The sequence below is a fragment of the Phycodurus eques genome, chromosome 5 (assembly GCF_024500275.1).
Source record: "Phycodurus eques isolate BA_2022a chromosome 5, UOR_Pequ_1.1, whole genome shotgun sequence".
NCBI lineage: Eukaryota > Metazoa > Chordata > Actinopteri > Syngnathiformes > Syngnathidae > Phycodurus > Phycodurus eques.
In genome coordinates, this window is record NC_084529.1 from 19832258 (window position 1) to 19848902 (window position 16645).

The 16645-nt window shown below is 40.6% G+C and overlaps 4 protein-coding genes across 11 annotated transcripts in view; 1 reads left to right on the plus strand and 3 right to left on the minus strand.

Moving 5' to 3' along the window:
- Positions 1–3026, minus strand: part of kcnq1.2 (potassium voltage-gated channel, KQT-like subfamily, member 1.2) — a 187646-nt gene extending 184620 nt beyond the window's left edge. For 6 of the 7 annotated variants that reach the window (XR_009768633.1, XM_061677972.1, XM_061677974.1 and 3 more), the window contains exon 1: positions 2732–3026. The gene's annotated coding sequence lies outside the window, so the exon portion shown is untranslated. Of the gene's footprint in view, positions 1–1166; positions 1352–2731 lie in introns of those variants that run through there. The other variant, XM_061677973.1, reaches the window with a different exon arrangement.
- A 397-nt stretch (positions 3027–3423) lies between these two features.
- Positions 3424–10703, plus strand: mrps35 (mitochondrial ribosomal protein S35). Its single transcript, XM_061677979.1, has 8 exons — positions 3424–3586; positions 4270–4322; positions 4432–4599; positions 5042–5102; positions 5196–5335; positions 8057–8166; positions 8239–8308; positions 9919–10703. The coding sequence occupies exons 1-8, from the start codon at positions 3460–3462 to the stop codon at positions 10174–10176; spliced, it is 987 nt and encodes a 328-aa protein (XP_061533963.1). The 5' UTR covers positions 3424–3459; the 3' UTR covers positions 10177–10703.
- Positions 10704–10788: 85 nt separating this feature from the next.
- On the minus strand, positions 10789–14323 carry LOC133403247 (uncharacterized). The gene is made up of 3 exons (XM_061677980.1): positions 14104–14323; positions 13644–13772; positions 10789–12435 (listed from the first exon to the last, which is right to left on the minus strand). Exons 1-3 carry the CDS (start codon positions 14321–14323, stop codon positions 11147–11149), a joined length of 1638 nt encoding a protein of 545 aa, XP_061533964.1. The 3' UTR covers positions 10789–11146.
- Positions 14324–15125: 802 nt separating this feature from the next.
- The window catches only part of LOC133403248 (transcriptional enhancer factor TEF-3-like), a 51040-nt gene continuing 49520 nt past the window's right edge, over positions 15126–16645 (minus strand). For both annotated transcript variants that reach the window (XM_061677981.1, XM_061677982.1), the window contains one exon: positions 15126–15968. In XM_061677981.1, the coding sequence (XP_061533965.1) occupies positions 15855–15968 (114 nt within the window). In that variant the 3' untranslated portion in view covers positions 15126–15854. The remainder of the gene's footprint in view (positions 15969–16645) is intronic.

Here is a 16645-nt window from a genome sequence, read left to right on the forward strand (position 1 = left end):
GGGATAAACCGCCAATAAGTGTATTGAGGGTTGGTTCCTCCCAAAAACAAAAATTTAAAGAGAAATATTTTTTTAATTGAAAAAAAATTAATTAACTAATTAATTAATTTTAAAAAATAATAACATTTAAAAAAAATAATGAATGGGTGACAAAGCAGCTGCCGAGCTGCAGGTATGTGATGGTCCACTTGACTTACGAGTTCAATTTCTTCTGTGCCAACACTCATAACTCATCTCAAATCATAGTTCCCCATTGAAATGAATGGAAATGCCATTAATCCATTCCAGACCCATACACAAAAAAAAAAACACAAATATATTTGTAACATTTAACAAGAAAACACCACGATACTGCATTCTACTTAATAAAACCAAACAGTAATAACATAATTAAAGATAATGTAAAGTATTAAACAGTTTGTGATTCATGATTATACATCAATTTACATGCTACTTCCAGTACATCGATTTTTTTTTTTCTAATGCACTGGAAAGAAGCGTGTATATGTACATGCAGTGAAGAGTCGAGATGCATCACTTCAACAAATGTCCTTGACACTTTCCTTTTCACACAGGGCTTTGGCGCCATCTTGTGGCATATTAGGGTGTTTACGAAAAATCACAAAAAAACGAGAATAGGTGCGTGTTTTGGGCAAATAGCTGGGAATAGGTTTCACAGAAAAATAACACAAACGTGAATAGAGAAACGCAAATAGGCAGGTGTTCATTATCATCCAGCCATTTTCTTTACCATTATGTGAATCAATCCCTTTTCTGAAGCATTTATCCTCATTAGGGTTAAGCTGGAGCCTATCCCAGCTGATTTTGGGCGAGAGGTAGAGCATACTCTGGACTGGTCGCCAGCTAATTGCATTTTGAACATTTTTACAGTGTATTATACAGTGCGACTTATGACCTGCGAGCATAATACGAGTGCAAGCAGGGCTGACACATTCCCAGAATTTAGCCATATGTGAACCAGACATGGGTCAGCAACACACACACACACAAACACACACACACACACACACACACACGTACACAGTCCATCGCTGAGGATTTTCCACATACAAATAGTGTTACGTTGTGCCAACCCTGACAGAGGCCATCTGGGGAGGTAAAACAAATGCACAGTGCCCTGAAAACATTTAAAGTTACAACGTAACTGTTTTGGAAGTTATCTCTCGATGCATCGCAATACTCCCGCCTCAATACAAAATCGATTCAGCAAATCCTCTGAATCGATTCACCTCCTGGCCAGTGGTTTTGCCTTGCATGAGATTCGCATTGTTGACCGAATAATTACAAAAAGGAAAATAGAAACATGGAAAAGGAGAGAACAAATGGAAAAGGAGAGGGGGGAAAATGATAAGTAAGGTGTTTAGTAAGCTGTGCCAGGCTGAATTTTTATTGTTCATCACATTTTCCATAAGGAAATATAAGTTTGCATGCACTTTACCTTTTCAATGCTTATACAGAACTCTCATGTTTTTACTTTTGTACACCATATGCACAAAAAAGTTGTTATTGTGTGCCCCCACCTCCCCAGAAAAAATTCTGATTTTTTTTTTTTTTTTCAAAAATGTGAGGTGAGATACCATATACTGTATATTCACATAGGCATGAAAATAAATCTTTAAAGACTGTCACCAGTTCTACTTCTTACTGACTCAACAATGTTTAGACTGTAACTCTGATGAATTTAATGTCATCTTCATTGAAAGAACAGTCCTTTTCTTTCAAAAACCAGGACATTCTAAGTGACACTAAACTATTGCATCGGCAGTGTACAGATCAGGACAAAACAGTAGATCAACGTTTTGTGTCTCTGAAAAGACATTGAACCACATATGAGTATGAACGTTATGTATGTGTGTTGATGGTGGCAAATGGAAAAGTAGAAAAAAAAAAACTCATCTGTTCTCAGCTTTTGAGGCACCAGGGCAAGGACCTCATGGACTGCTGTCATCGTATAGCTTGAGTTTCTAGCACAATCAAGTGTGTCACAGTGACAGCTCACTTTCCATCAATGAGCTCCATTATCAGATGAGACATACAGTACATAACCATACGGTGGCCGTAAAATGTCTACACACCCCTGTTCGAATGCCAGGTTTTTTACAATTTTAAAAAAAGGATACCAAGATAAATCATTTCAAAACCTTTTCCACTGTTATTGTGACCCATAACCTGTACACATCAAGGGGGAGTAAAAAATAAACAGCTGAAATAATGTGGTTGCACAAGTGCGCACACCCTCTTGTAACTGGGATGTGGCTGTGTTCAGAATTAACCAATCACATTCAAACATGTTCGATGGGAGTCAGCACACAACTGCAACCATTTAAAGTGGCGCCGATTAAGCCCAAATAAATTTCAGCTGTTTTAGTTTCCTGACATTTTTTTCCTTTAAAATTGTTTATTTGTATTCCCCCTCTTTCTTGTTCTTCTAATTGAGTCGTAAAGTTATAGGTCATGGTGGAAAATGTTTTGAAATTATTATTTTAAATCACAAAAATCTAGCATTTGAACAAGGGTGTGTAGACTTTTTGTATCCAGTGTCCATTTCATAAAGAGGTGGTACAGTCTGTTCTCAAATGTCGGGTTCAGTAAAAGTAAAAAGCCGTCAGAATAATATCTACTCCAGTACAGTAACTCTATGTACTTAGTTATCTCCCACCACTGGTCTTGTATTTGAATTAATTGCTGTACGATGGGTGAAATGGCTTACCTTCAAACGTCCAGACTACACCAGCAGCAGATAAAAAGCTCGGCTTTTAAAAGCAAATTGTGATGAAAAGTAGATCCTAAAATAATTCGCCGAGTTATATGTTGAGTAAACTGTAAGGAAACGCTCAATCTCGGCACTAAAAAAATTTAAAATTAAAAAAAGTGAAAATAACACAAGCGTTAAATAGGCGTCCGTCTGCGGGACTTTGAAGTGCATCACTGGCAGACCCTGGACGATGTGTTGAGTTCAAAGCCGCTCGAACCTTTTCTATTCCTCACAAATGCTACGCCTGATTGCTGTTTTTTTTAATTGTATTTTATTTTTAACAAAAAACATCGACAGTTCATGGCTATCCTTCGTCACTTGTATCCGTATGAAATGCAATTCGTTTACGAGGCTATCTCGGATACGTTGATGTAGAGGGCATTCTAGAAGTGAGTTTTTGCGCGTACACGACTCGCTGTAAAGGTCACTTTACGAGGGCAAGTGAACACCTCAGGCTAGAGCCAGAAGGCAGCAGCTGGTCGCGAGCTCACAAAAAAAAAAAAAAAAAAAGATTTTGACTTTTACTAAATGACATTGACAGGATACACAAAGTTTTCACGTTCTCTTGCGTATAAAATACTTCTATTTAAAATGTAAATTCGCCTGTAAGGTGGACATAACATCGCACATTCGACGTTTGCCCAAACCAGAAGTTTCTCGGCTTCCGTAGTGACCACGTAGAAATGGCTGCTCACGCAAGCAAGACGTTGCTGCTCTCCTTAAGTCGATTAAACGTCGTCGGACTGCCGAGTTTGTCAAGCAGGCGGACATACGCGACGGCATTACCCATAAATTCGGATGGAAATAAAAGTGAGTGTTGCACACGCTTTTGCTGTAGTTCACGCTGAACTGGAGCAATAGCTTCGCGCTAAGCTAAAAGTGTTGCGCTATCGCGAGGTCACTACAAATAATACTCGTCTTCTTTACTTTTCGAACGTCTTTCTTTTTCCATTTGACGATTTTCAAAATTAAAGGGGGAGCAAAATGTGTATTACTAAATTATTGTTATTTAAGTAGTATTGTTTTGGTCTCAAGAACATGCTCGAGAATGTGGTCAAAGATTGTCAAATTTGTCTTCGGCTCATATTGATGACGTAAGGTTTGATTCACCGTTGATTTGTTCTCGTAGACTATTAAAATGTTGAACATTATTTTCTTTAACTCCAAATTATTGTAGTAGTACGTCTAAAACTTTAATTATTTTTGTATTTTTTATATATTAGCATTATCATTACTTGTCTTTGATGGGCTGCAACAAATCACCTGGTTGTTCTTGATCTCAAGCGTGTGGTATCAATTTTTTTAAAATTTACGTGACCAAACATAATTCCTCTCCTCTCACAACTCAAGTTAGTGAACATTTTGACACATGTTGTGACCAAAGCAGTTATTCCATGTTTTTTTGGTGGTGGTGTTGTTTTGAGTGGATTTGCTGGTGTTTTTTAATTTAAAAAATCAATTTAAAAAAATTGCTTCATTATCACTCATTTCAGATCTTCCTGGGAGAGGCGAGAGAGGACCTTTCATCAAAAGGCCCCGAAGAGATGTAAGTAAAATGTCTGACTGGCTCTACGTTATGAATGATGTGTGAGGGGAACTTAAAATGTTGTGAACCGTTGTGTGTGTGTGTGTGTGTTGGTCTTGGGGGCTTTCAGGCAGGACCACCCAGGACAGAAAAGATGACAGAGGACCAGGACTGGACGACAGTCTACCCGGCGGCGGCCCCTTTCAGAGCCGGCGCCGTGCCTCTGCCTGTGAGGATGGGCTACCCTGTGAAAAGGGGGGTTCCCCCAGAGAAGAAGGGCAACTTGGAGCTGATCAAGGTTAGATGTCGTTATTGATAATTTCTATGAATTGCCTTTGTCTAAAATCCAAATGTACAGGCAAATTGTAACAGCAAAGTAGACGACACGGGCAGTTAGTAGCTGCATCGGGAGAGAAGCAGAAACATACTTTTAGTATCACTTTTAACTGTACACGAAGTGCATTCAAAGACCACCAACAAAACAGGCCATGTCAAACATCGATGGAATAAAAACACCATCAATTAATTAAACCCAGCAACAACACCAAAATTCCACCAGATGGCGTCAAAGTAATATTTTTATTGCTTTGGCCTGAGCACAAAAAACGGTGAATAAATGAGATATTTAGCAATTAATGGAGGGTATGTTATTTTTTTCATTTCTGTATTAAAAAAGACTTGTAAAGATGTTACATATTTTTTATGTAGTTAAGTTAGTTAGTTGTTGTTTCCTTCAAAAGGTTCCCAACTTTCTCCACTTGACGCCCGCAGCCATCAGGAAACACTGCGAAGCTCTCAAACGTAAGTATGATGACTTTTAAATTTTTTTATTTTTTTTTAAACTTAAAACATTAGTACTAACGATGACTGAAACTGGTGGGGTTGCATCGCCAGCGTTCTGCAACGCGTGGCCGTCCGCTTTGAACACGGACGCCAAGTGTGAGCGGCACTTTCCCATCCAGGTGGAGAGTAGCGACTACGTGTCGGCGGGCCTCTCCGTACGAAACCCTGCCGCCCGCGTCGTTCATCTCAGAGTGAGTTTTACTTTTCTTTTTCTTGAACACTTGATGTCAGTTGTCATCATCAGAATATCCATTAATGGGAACCAACATAATGGTTGTATGTCATGATGTGTCGTTGTATGTCCAACATGTGTTGTTGTTGTTATTGTGCTTGTCGTCCCCAACTGTAATATATTGAAGTCTCGTCTTGGATGTCGCTAGATTGCGCCAGGTGTACCTAATGTTGTGGCTGCTGAGGATGTATTTCAAAAAATAAATAAATAAAATAAATTAGAATTACTTAAAAAAAAAAAAATTAGAAGTGACCAAGTTAGAAGTTAAGTATTTTACTTGGAATGACTGAGTGTATTTGTCTAAAATCTCTTGAACATAGCTGAGTGCCGCTTGCCCCTCCATTAATTTTTGTTTGTTTGTTGTTGTTGTTTTTGGTTTGTTTGCACACTAGTTTTAAGTTGTACCATTCCAGTTTGACCATTTTCAACTTTACCTTTTGGTCATATTATTTTGGATAAAATATAAACATTCAATAAAAACTATTAACTAATAAAAAATATTTTGTAGAAGTGATTCATAAACCTAATAAAAAAGCAGTTGTAGGATTGTATATATTATTATTACAACTTTACATATATATTTTATTGATTTAGTTTTTAGGGTGTTAATGCAAATTATTTAAATAGTTAAATTAATTGACTAGTTGTTTGTAGGATTTTACATTATTATTGTTAGGATTTGACAGTTAATCTTTTTTATATTCATTTTTAGAAATGTTAATGGTAATTAGTATTTGTCGTAAATGATGAGTTATAATTATGCATTTTTAACTTATATTTATTCATTAATAATTAGGAATTTACACTAGTAATTGTATGATTTAATTATTTTATTAGGTATTGCGTAATTGTTTTCTGAAGACATTTTCTACAGTTTGAGTATTATTTTACAGGATGTTATTTATGATTAAAATTTTACATTCAATAATTTTTTGTAATTCATTATTAATATTTTAATATTTGACATTGATCAGTTGTTCATTGTGGTTAAAGTACATGAACTGTTTTCATTGGCTTTGTTCTCCAAAAGGCCTCTCTCTCTATCTTTACACCATTTAGAATTTAGTGTTTGAACATAAATTACATTTCAGTAATAATTTAAATTAAAAGGATGAAGTCCAGGTTTATTCGCCAATTTTTTTTTTTTTTCCCTCTACCTTTTCAATTACTGTCCACTCCACCCACACTTTTACTGTCTGATTCGTTCAGCAAGGTAGGAATTACTGCAACATTAATCCCCGTGGATTAGTCCAAAAAATAATCTAACAGACGATGGCCAAACGACAAAACGCTCAATTGTTCATTGAAGTGAAAAGTCTCACAAACAGACCTAACATTTGTCTTCAAGCACTTATGTACCCGCTATACTATGCATTATTATCAAGTCTAATCTTTTGTGTTGCACTGGGGTCATGCTCGGGTCACACAGCACAACACATGGATGTATAAGAGGTTAATCAAAAAACAGTCGAAGATCGTGCTTATCTCCAGCTGTGACCGCTATGAAGCGAGCCGGTCAATGACACTCTCCAAAGGACGTACTGGATGGGTGGGGCTACACTCAAAAGACAAGTTGAATTCGTTCCATGGCTACGCTCGCAGCTCAAAACACTGGTATTTTCATATCATCCCCTATTGATTTCAATAGAAATTCCATTAATCTGTTCCATCCATCCATCCATCCATTTTTTTTCCCTCTCCCCAGCCACTTCATCCAGCTCTTCCAGGGACATCCCGAGGCGTTCCCAGGCCAGCCAAAAGACATATTCTCTCCAGCGTGTCCTGGGTCGTCCCCGGGGCCTCCTCCTGGTGGGACGTGCCCGGAACACCTCACCTGGGAGGCATCCGGGAGGCGTCCGAATCAGTCGTTATGGACAATCCGTGATGAGCACAGAAGTCCAATAAGAGAACACTGCTCGGGTTCTGATCGGGGGGGGCGTTCCTCCCAATCACGCCCTTCCAGGTCTCACTGTCATTGCCCACGTGAGCATTGAAGTCCCCCAGCAGAACGATGGAGTCCCCAGCGGGAGTGCTCTCCAGCACCCCCTCCAAGGACTCCAAAAAGGGTGGGTACTCTAACTGATGTTTGGTGCATAGGCACAAACAACAGTCAGGACCCGTCCCCCCACCCGAAGGCGGAGGGAGTCTACCCTCTCGTCCGCCGGGGTGAACCCCAACGTACAGGCCCCGAGCCGGGGGGGGGGCAATAAGTATACCCGCACCTACTCGGTGCCTCTCAGCGAGGGCAACTCCAGAGTGGAAGACAGTCCAACCCCTCTCGAGAGGACTGGTACCAGAGCCCAAGCTGTGTGTGGAGGCGAGTCTGACTATAACTAGTCACACACCAGCTCGGGCTCCTTCCCTGCCAAAGAGGTGACATTGCACGTCCCTAGAGCCAGCTTCTGTAGCCGGGGATTGGATAGCCAAGGTCCCTGCCTTCGTTCACCGCCCAGCTCACACCGCACCCGACCCCTATGGCCCCTCCCACAGGTGGTGAGCCCATGGGAAGGGGGACCCACGTTTCCCTTTCGGGCTGTGCCCGGCCGGGCCCCACGGGTGCAGGCCCGGCCCCAGAAATCTGACTTTTTTTCTCAAAATAATAATTTAGTTATTCCGCCTAATTTGTCATAGAACCCTTTTTTTTTTTTTTCTCCTCATAGTTTTTTTTGATGGTGTGCAGGTGAAGCTTTCCAGTTTGAACCTGGACGACCACGCCAGGAAGAAAATGATCCGACTGGTCGGGGAGCGATACTGCAAAGACACGGACATCCTCACCATCACAACAAACAGGTGAACAGCAAACACATTCATTTTGGTGACTAAATTAAATGAAAAAAAAAAAGTCGTCTTTGTATCCCTTAGCTGCCCGCTGAGACAGCAGAATTACGACTACGCCATGTACCTGCTAACCGTCCTTTACCACGAGTCCTGGGTGAGTGCAAATAAAACCTTTTGAGAAAGAGAGTCAGTCATCCAGTGCATCTTGTCTTTCCCATCATGCACTTTCAGGAAGTAGCAGTCTGCTGACCTTTAGCGCAAACAATGACCGGCACAGTCCTTGTTCAAGAGTCGGGATGTTTTTTTGTAATGCTAGCCTACAAAGAGTGGGCTTGTTATCTGCTACCACAGAAGTGACTGTATACCTCCACTTCGCATATGAGTCTGGAAGCCAATGTCTGGCGTTTCCTGTACGAGGCACAACTTCATGGGAACTAAGGACTCCCTTAGTCCTAATGAATCCCTTAGAGCAGTGGTTCGCAAACATTTTACACCAAGCACCTCCTAAAAAAATACTTGGCTCTCCAAGTACCACCATTATGACCAACATTAAAATACAATTTTGTTGTCGGCCTATGTGTTCCATCAAAAATGAAGGTGTTTTTCCTAAAAGTATACTCAATATTATTTAAAGCCTCTGTAACATTATGCAGCATTTTTACATTCACTCTGCGCTTGAATATAGGGAAATAACCTCACTCCCTCTCGATGGAGTAATTTAAGTCACATTTAATTTATTTGTATTTATTCAAATCAATTTTACTTTGTTTTGTTTTTATTGAATCCCAAAAATACATTTCAATGTAGTTTTACTTTATTTTTAATATATTGTAATACATTTTATTTTGTATATTTAAATTATTTTACTTAATTTAATATGTTGTAAATTGAAATTAAATTTACATGTTTGTTTTATTGTGTATTTTAATAGACTTTAATGTATTTAAATGTATTTTGTCAAATCTTTAACATATTCATCCATCTATCCATCCATCCATCCATTTAGTGAGCCGCTTCTCCTCACTCGGGTCGGGGGCGTGCTGGAGCCTATCCCAGCTATCATCGGGGAGGAGGCGGGGTACACCCTGAACTGGTTGCCAGCCAATCGCAGGGCACATACAAACAAACAACCATTCGCACTCACATTCACACCTACGGGCAATTTTGTTGTTGTCAATTAACCTAGCATGCATGTTTTTGGGATGTGGGAGAAAACCGGAGAAAACCCACGCAGGCATGGGGAGAACATGCAAACTCCACCCAGGCGGGGACGGGGATTGAACCCCGGTCATCAGAACTGTGAGGCAGGCGCTCTAACCAGTCGTCCACCGTGCCGCTCTTTAACATATTGTTTTTATTTAATAAAAATATAAATAGATTTTATTTCATGTAATATATTTTAAGACATTTTATTTTTTACACTCACATTTTAGTTAGTCAGTTTTAATTTCTTTAAATGTATTTTTTACATTTAGTGTTTATTAAAGTAATGTTTTTAAATTTTTACTTTATGTATTTCATCAATTTATTTTTTTATTTTTGTTTCCCATATATTTATAGCTTATACAAAATCGTTTTGAATTTTTAACAATTTCCCACCAAAGAAAAAAATCAATTGCCTAATTTTACAAAATTGTGTGAAGTGATGTGAAGCAATTAAATTTATATGAAATGTGCTGAGAAAACCAGAATAGTGTCACAAAGCATACCTCCAAAATTGTGACATGAAGTCCATTAGCTACGATTAAAATTTGCTTTCTTCAGAAAACGGAGGCGTGGGAGGCTGAGAAGACTGTGGCAGACATGGAGGAGTACTCGTGGGAGGACAGCCCATCCCAGAAGAACATCTTGGACACGCTGTTGCGCGAGTCGGACGCCGGTGAGGAAGAACGTGAGCGTCTATTGGGCAGGACCGAAGTGCAAGAGTACAAGGACTCGGTCACCAGACTGAAGAACCAAGGCGACAGCGAGGGCGTCATGCTGCAGTATAAAGAGGCTGTCAAGAAAGTCCTCAAGATATGACCTGTAGCAACATTACAAAGGAAATGTACTACGATGTCTACCATACCTAATTTGTTGTAGGGCCAAGCTCGATGGCTAACTGCACTGTCGTGGGAGAAATGGTACAAGGTTTTGTTACTAACTCGCATTTGCCAGGAATAGGCACACACAAAATGAAGGCGTTCTGTACTTATACAGTGGGGGAGGGCCGACTCATGCTGGGAAGCCTGGTTGTGTCAGCAGGCACCAATTTAGACCCCTCTCCCCCGGGCCCCAAAATCTTGAAAATGGAGAACGTCAAAGAGTTTCATGTAATACGGAAATAACTTCAATCCCTTTTTAAAGAAAAAATAAATAAATCAATCAATTTCAATCCAAAAAACGCACTGTCTTCACATTCTTGAAATAATACAAACATCCCTGTGTTATAACCTATTTTTATTTAGAAAGAAAACAAGTTTGTCATGTTTTTTCTTGATTTATTTTTTTTTCCCCTCAAAAGAATTTTTCGTGCGAGAATTACTTCATGCCAATAAAATTTCTTTATTCTTGTAATATCTTTTTTTCTCAGAAAAACTTTCAGATAGAAAATGTAAGTCTTTATTCTAAGATTATATTTTTTCCTCCCAAAAATATAAATAATGAAAAAAAACTTTCAAAAAGAAAAAAAAAGGGGTATATGTCCAACGACAAAGATTCTAATCTAAATTCTAAATTAATATTAATGGTTCTATGACTGTATGTGCCCTGCAATTGCCTGTTAACCAATTTAGGGTTTAGCCCACCTCTCGCAGAAGCAAGCTGGAATAGGATCAATTTCCAAGACCCTTGTGAGGATAAGCAGCAGAGAAAATGGATGGTAGTTTAATTAGCGTCAGGATTCCTTGGAAAAATGTCTCTATGGTAAGGGGTCCCAGGAACGCAAAAGTTTGAAAACCCCTGTAACCGTTAAAAGAGAATTCCAGATCAGAACCCCCTTCAAAACCTTCAGTTAGTTGTTACCCTCTACGACCAGCTCATACTTGATCTCACGCATGGCCCGTCGTCTCCCGGACGTCCGGTAGCATTCCATCCTCCTCCTCTTCATCCTCCAGTTTGCAAACATCCAGACGGAAAAGCCCAGCAATACCGCGACACAGGTGACCAGCACAACCGGCAGGCCGTGATACCCGGGTCTTAAATCCGCCGAGGTGTCTTCTCCACCCGGCGTTGAACCTCGTTCCTTATCCGACGTCTGGGTCCTCAAATTGTTACTGTCTCGCTCTTGAAATGACGTCTGGGTACTCGGATTGTTAGTGCCCTGCTCTTTAACCGACGTTTGGGTGCTCAGATTGTTGGTGTCTCGCTCTTTAACGGATGTTTGCGTACTTAGATCATTTTTGTCTTGCTTTTTAACTGACGATTTGGTGCTCAGATTGTTAGTGTGCCGCTTTTTAAACCATGTTTGGGTGCTCGGATCGTTGGTGTTTTGCTCTTTAACAGACGATCCAGTGCTCAGATCCTTTGTCTCTCTCTCTCTAACCAACAATTGGGTGCTTGGATCATTTTTGCTTTGCTCTTTAACAGATATCTGGGTGCTCAGATCTTTGGTGTCTCGCTCTTTAAACCACGTTTGGGTGCTCAGATTGTTAGTGTGTCGCTTTTTAAACCATGTTTGGGTGCTCGGATCCTTAGTGTCTCGCTCTGTAACCAACGAGTGGTTGCTCAGATCATTTGTGTTTCGCTCTTTAACCGATGTGTGGGTGCTCGGTTCCTTGGTCTCTCGCTTTTTAACTGACAATTGGGTGTTCAAATCATCGGTGTCATGCTCTTTAACAGACAATTGGGCGCTCAGATCACTGGTTTCTTGCTCATTAACCCATGTTTGGGTGCTCGGATCATTGGTGTCTTGGACTTTAACCAAAGTGTGGCTCCTCAGATCGCCGCCTGTGGACGTAGAGGATGTCTGAGGACGGTCGGTGGTAGTTGTGGACGGTAAGGTAGGAGGTGTTGGGACACGGTAAGGACCAAAGGGGGTGGTTTGGGAGGATGGAGGAGCTATGGTTATCTGGAATGTGGTGATGGCTGATGAGGGAGGTTTCAGAGCGACTGTTGAGGGTTTCCTGGTGGTTTTGGGAGTGCCAGTGGTGCTGGAGGTGGTTGGTTTAAGGGTGGCAACAGGTGGAGGTGCATGAAAGAATTGTCGCTTATCCAAGGGAAGCGGGTCAGAGGCGTTGACGTGACTCACGTGGACGTGGGAGGTCAGGTGTTTGCCAAACACCAACAGGTCTGGATCCATACCTGAACAAGTCATTTACCACATTTAGGTCTTTTCAGTAACTCATCAAAAAGCTGTTTCCTATCCCACATGTTCGATGGACTGACAAGAGACCAGAAATAATGAACCTCTGGTGTCCTATACGCCACTGCAATATTGTTAAAGTTCAAATAAAAGTATACGTGTGAGGATTCCGTACGTCTACAGATTTTGTACATTATCATGGACTTCCAAATTCTGTATATCATCACTGTCCAATAAAACGTCTCCAAATTCTGTATATTATTGCCGTCCAACGAAAAGCATATCTCTAACTATATCTCATTATCTTGTATACTATCACTATCCAATAAAAAGTAAAAAGTATTGCTAAATTATGCAGCTCAACACTGTCAGATAAAAAAAACAAAAACACAGACTGTCACTGTCCAATGAGGACCATGTACTGTACATCCAATTTTTTTTTTGTTGCTGTCCAATTAAAAGCATATACAGTGTCTAAAAAAAAAATCTGCATATCGTCCAATAAAAAGCACATATTATGGATCTCCAAATGTTATACATTGTCGAGTAAAAAGCACGCATCCCCACATTTTCCCCAAAGCATGTAATGTATGTACTGCATCTTCAATTATACACCGCCACAACCGCCCAAAACTTTTTCCCCAAATGTTGTATATCATCACTGTCGAATGAAACAAACGTGCCCTATGAAAATCACATATCTTTGACATTTTGGCCTTGTCAAATTCAAAGCAGGTGCCTCTCTTTTTTTATATGAAAAACATGTATCCCCAAATTCTGTTTAACATCATTGTCCAAATGAAAGCATCTAATGTGTTTTCAAATTTTGTACATCATCCCTCACTTAAAATTATGTATCTCCAACTTTTGTCCAATTATATCTCCAATGTATAAATAATTGCTGCCCAAAACAATGTGTATCTTTAAAAAGCCACATTGTCAAATGAAAACATCCACATCCTATTCTTAGAATTGTTGTCTTTCTATAGAATAACAAAAACATTTTGGGGTTACATGTTTTTCATTGGACTGCAACGAGTCCACTTGCATCGGGATCAAAATAACCTTTAATAACCAACCTTTTGAGATTTTGATGAATAGCAATAAAATATCTTGTTTTTCATTTTCGGTCATTTGCAGTCCTTATACTCATTTAGGTGACATTTTGAAGTCTAAATTTGGATGAAATTATATGTAATTTACTTACCGTGGGTGATGTTGTAGAGGACAGCATTAGTGCTGCGGTTTACGATGCAGCTCTGCAAAGCTGGACAGTGCAGGTGGCAACAGTTGTCTTGCGAGGCGTCGTGGTGAAACACGGCCACGTTGCAAGATGCTCAAAGAAAGGATAAAAAGATTGCATCAAACTTGGCATCTTTTAGCCTTGTATCTTCAGTGCATCAATATCAGGTGTCCAACCATGAGTAGTTGCCACTTACCAATAATGTCACTTAAGTGGTCGTCAGTGCGCCCTCCAGTGGGCAAAATGAGCTCTCAACAACAGTTACTTTTTATTGGGGGGGGGGAAATAGCATTGGATGTGTTCACGATCCGCATTGGCCGGATTGGACCCTTTGACGGGCCGGTTATGGTACGTTTGACGAACTTTGTTTCAAAATCAAGCATGAAAACGCACATGAACGCAGCACGGCTGATTTGGAACTCACCATTTCGGCTCAGGCAGCAACTGCGGCTGCATGTCAGCGCGCTCTCCTCCCGGTAAGTCCTCAGCAGCCGCGCCCCTCGCTTCTCGGACGCCTCCGTGTCCACGAGGACTCCCGGGAAGCTCCGAACCCAGCAGTTTTTGTAGTAAGAAGTGGGCGAGCAGTGAGACTCGGCCCGGCGCACCACAACAAAAAGGGCCAGCAAGTACCGTGAGACGTTCATGGTGGACCCGCGTAATTGGAAATCCAATCATTTTAAGCAAGGGGTATGCTTTTATCAAACACCTCCGCAGGTGGGTCATTGATACCCAGCTGGAGGAGGAGACCTAGCCGTGCGTAGAAGCACTGAAGGACATCCATTTTTCAACATGATTAATTCTTCAACTATTATATTGATCAATTATTCAAACGATTCAAAAAAATATAATCCACTTTTTAAAAACACTATATATATATACACCTCTATATATATATATATACTATATTTATACCCAATCATGGCACCCACCTGTTCCCAATTAGCCTGTTCACCTGTGGGATGTTCCACACAGGTGTTTGATTAGCATTCCTCAACTTTCTGTCTTTTTTGCCACCTGTCCCAGCATTTCTGCAACGTGTTGCAGCCATAAAATTCTAAGTTAATGATTATTTGCTAAAAACAATAAAGTTTATCAGTTTGAACATTAAATATTCAATTAAATATAGGTTGAACATGATTTGCAAATCACTGTATTCTGTTTGTATTTATGTTTAATACAATATCCAAACTTCATTGGAATTGGGGTTTTATTTTCATTATTTTATTTTGCTGTATCAAACATTCATGTCTATCTATCTGTCTATCTAGCTACACACACAGTATATATTGTTAATGTATAATCTAAATACAATCATAATTGAGTTGAATGAAAGCTTAAATTTCTATTGTTGTAAGTGCTTTGACACTTGAAAGAATAAACCAAAAAATAAAACAGCAACAGTGTTTGTTTGTTTTTGTTTTTTGTAAGAAACACTTTGTATTTTCATCTGACACTTCAGGGCATATAACATGAAACAGTTGACAACCACTGAAACCCACATAAAGATCCAACTGTGCTGTGCTTCAAGGTAGCAGTGTTATCGCAATTATTATCATTATTATTATTATTAATTATTATGTGCCTTTTTTGTTGTTTGGAGTCTTAAGACAACACGGGATACATTAAAACAGCAAACACACAAACACAAAGTGAATACAATTGCTCATGTCTTGAGCCACTTTCATATCTTGGTATGTGTGGCACGTTTACAACATCATTATTCAAATAGCACACACAATTGGCACTGGGACTAAATAAAACAAAAACAAACAAAAAAACAGGTTGTGCAATTTTCTGTCTACATTTTCAGTAACATGTGCCATTTATCTTTTAGTCAGTAGGTGGCACCCTGAGTCAGCCAAACTCCTGCACACATGCATGACACAGTCAAAGCAAAACAAGCACTATTAGAATCATATTTGAAAATTAAAAAAAAAAAAAAAAACCCACCAATGACAAGGTTCTCATGCAGGTCTTTTTCAAGGCCAGGCTTTGGTGTGAAGACCGCAGTGCATCATGGTCCTTTCCCGTCGCTGTCAACACACCGAGCCTGGTCGGTACAGTGTCGTCCCTGGGAAACGTTTGGACTCCTCGAGCGGGGTCGCGTTCAAGCCCAAAGCTCGCCGAGGAGTGTGCGTCTTTGTGTGGAGGAGCGGTGACTTTCCCATTCTCACGTCAGTCCTTGATGAGCCGGTAGATGTGATGCTGGGCGCCGTGCTCGCTCGTAGACACCTCGAACACGTAGGCCACGCACAGCAGCGTCTCCAGAGTGTCCCTGTTGGACACCACCTGAGTGGGAGGGGAACAAGAAGGAGCTTAACACCTGAACATTATTTCAGTACATTTATTAAACGTGCTATAACCAATCCATCAAGCAATTATCTGCGTTAACCAACCATGAACAGGATGTGAGACGCATCTTCAAACAACAAAAGATTAACAAAGCGGCAGGCCCGGACCGTGTGTCCCCATCCTGCCTCAAAGTCTGCGCGGACCAGCTCGCTCCAGTCTTCACTCAGATCTTCAATAGATCTCTGGAACTGTGCGAAGTTCCATCCTGTTTCAAACGCTCCACCATCATTCCAGTCCCCAAGAAACCTGCAATCTCGGGTCTAAATGACTACAGGCCTGTCGCTTTGACATCCGTGGTCATGAAGTCCTTTGAACGTCTCGTGCTGGACCACCTCAAGAGTGTCACAGGTCCCCTGCTAGACCCCCTGCAGTTTGCCTACCAAGCGAACAGGTCTGCGGATGATGCAGTCAACATGGGACTGCACTTCATCCTAGAACACCTCGACAGTGCAGGGACCTACGCGAGGATCCTGTTCGTGGACTTCAGCTCAGCGTTCAACACCATCATCCCTGAACTCCTTTCATCCAAGCTTCTCCAACTCAGCGTCTCACCTGCCATCTGCCAGTGGATTTACAGCTTTCTGACGGGCAGGACACAGCAGGTCAGGCTGGGG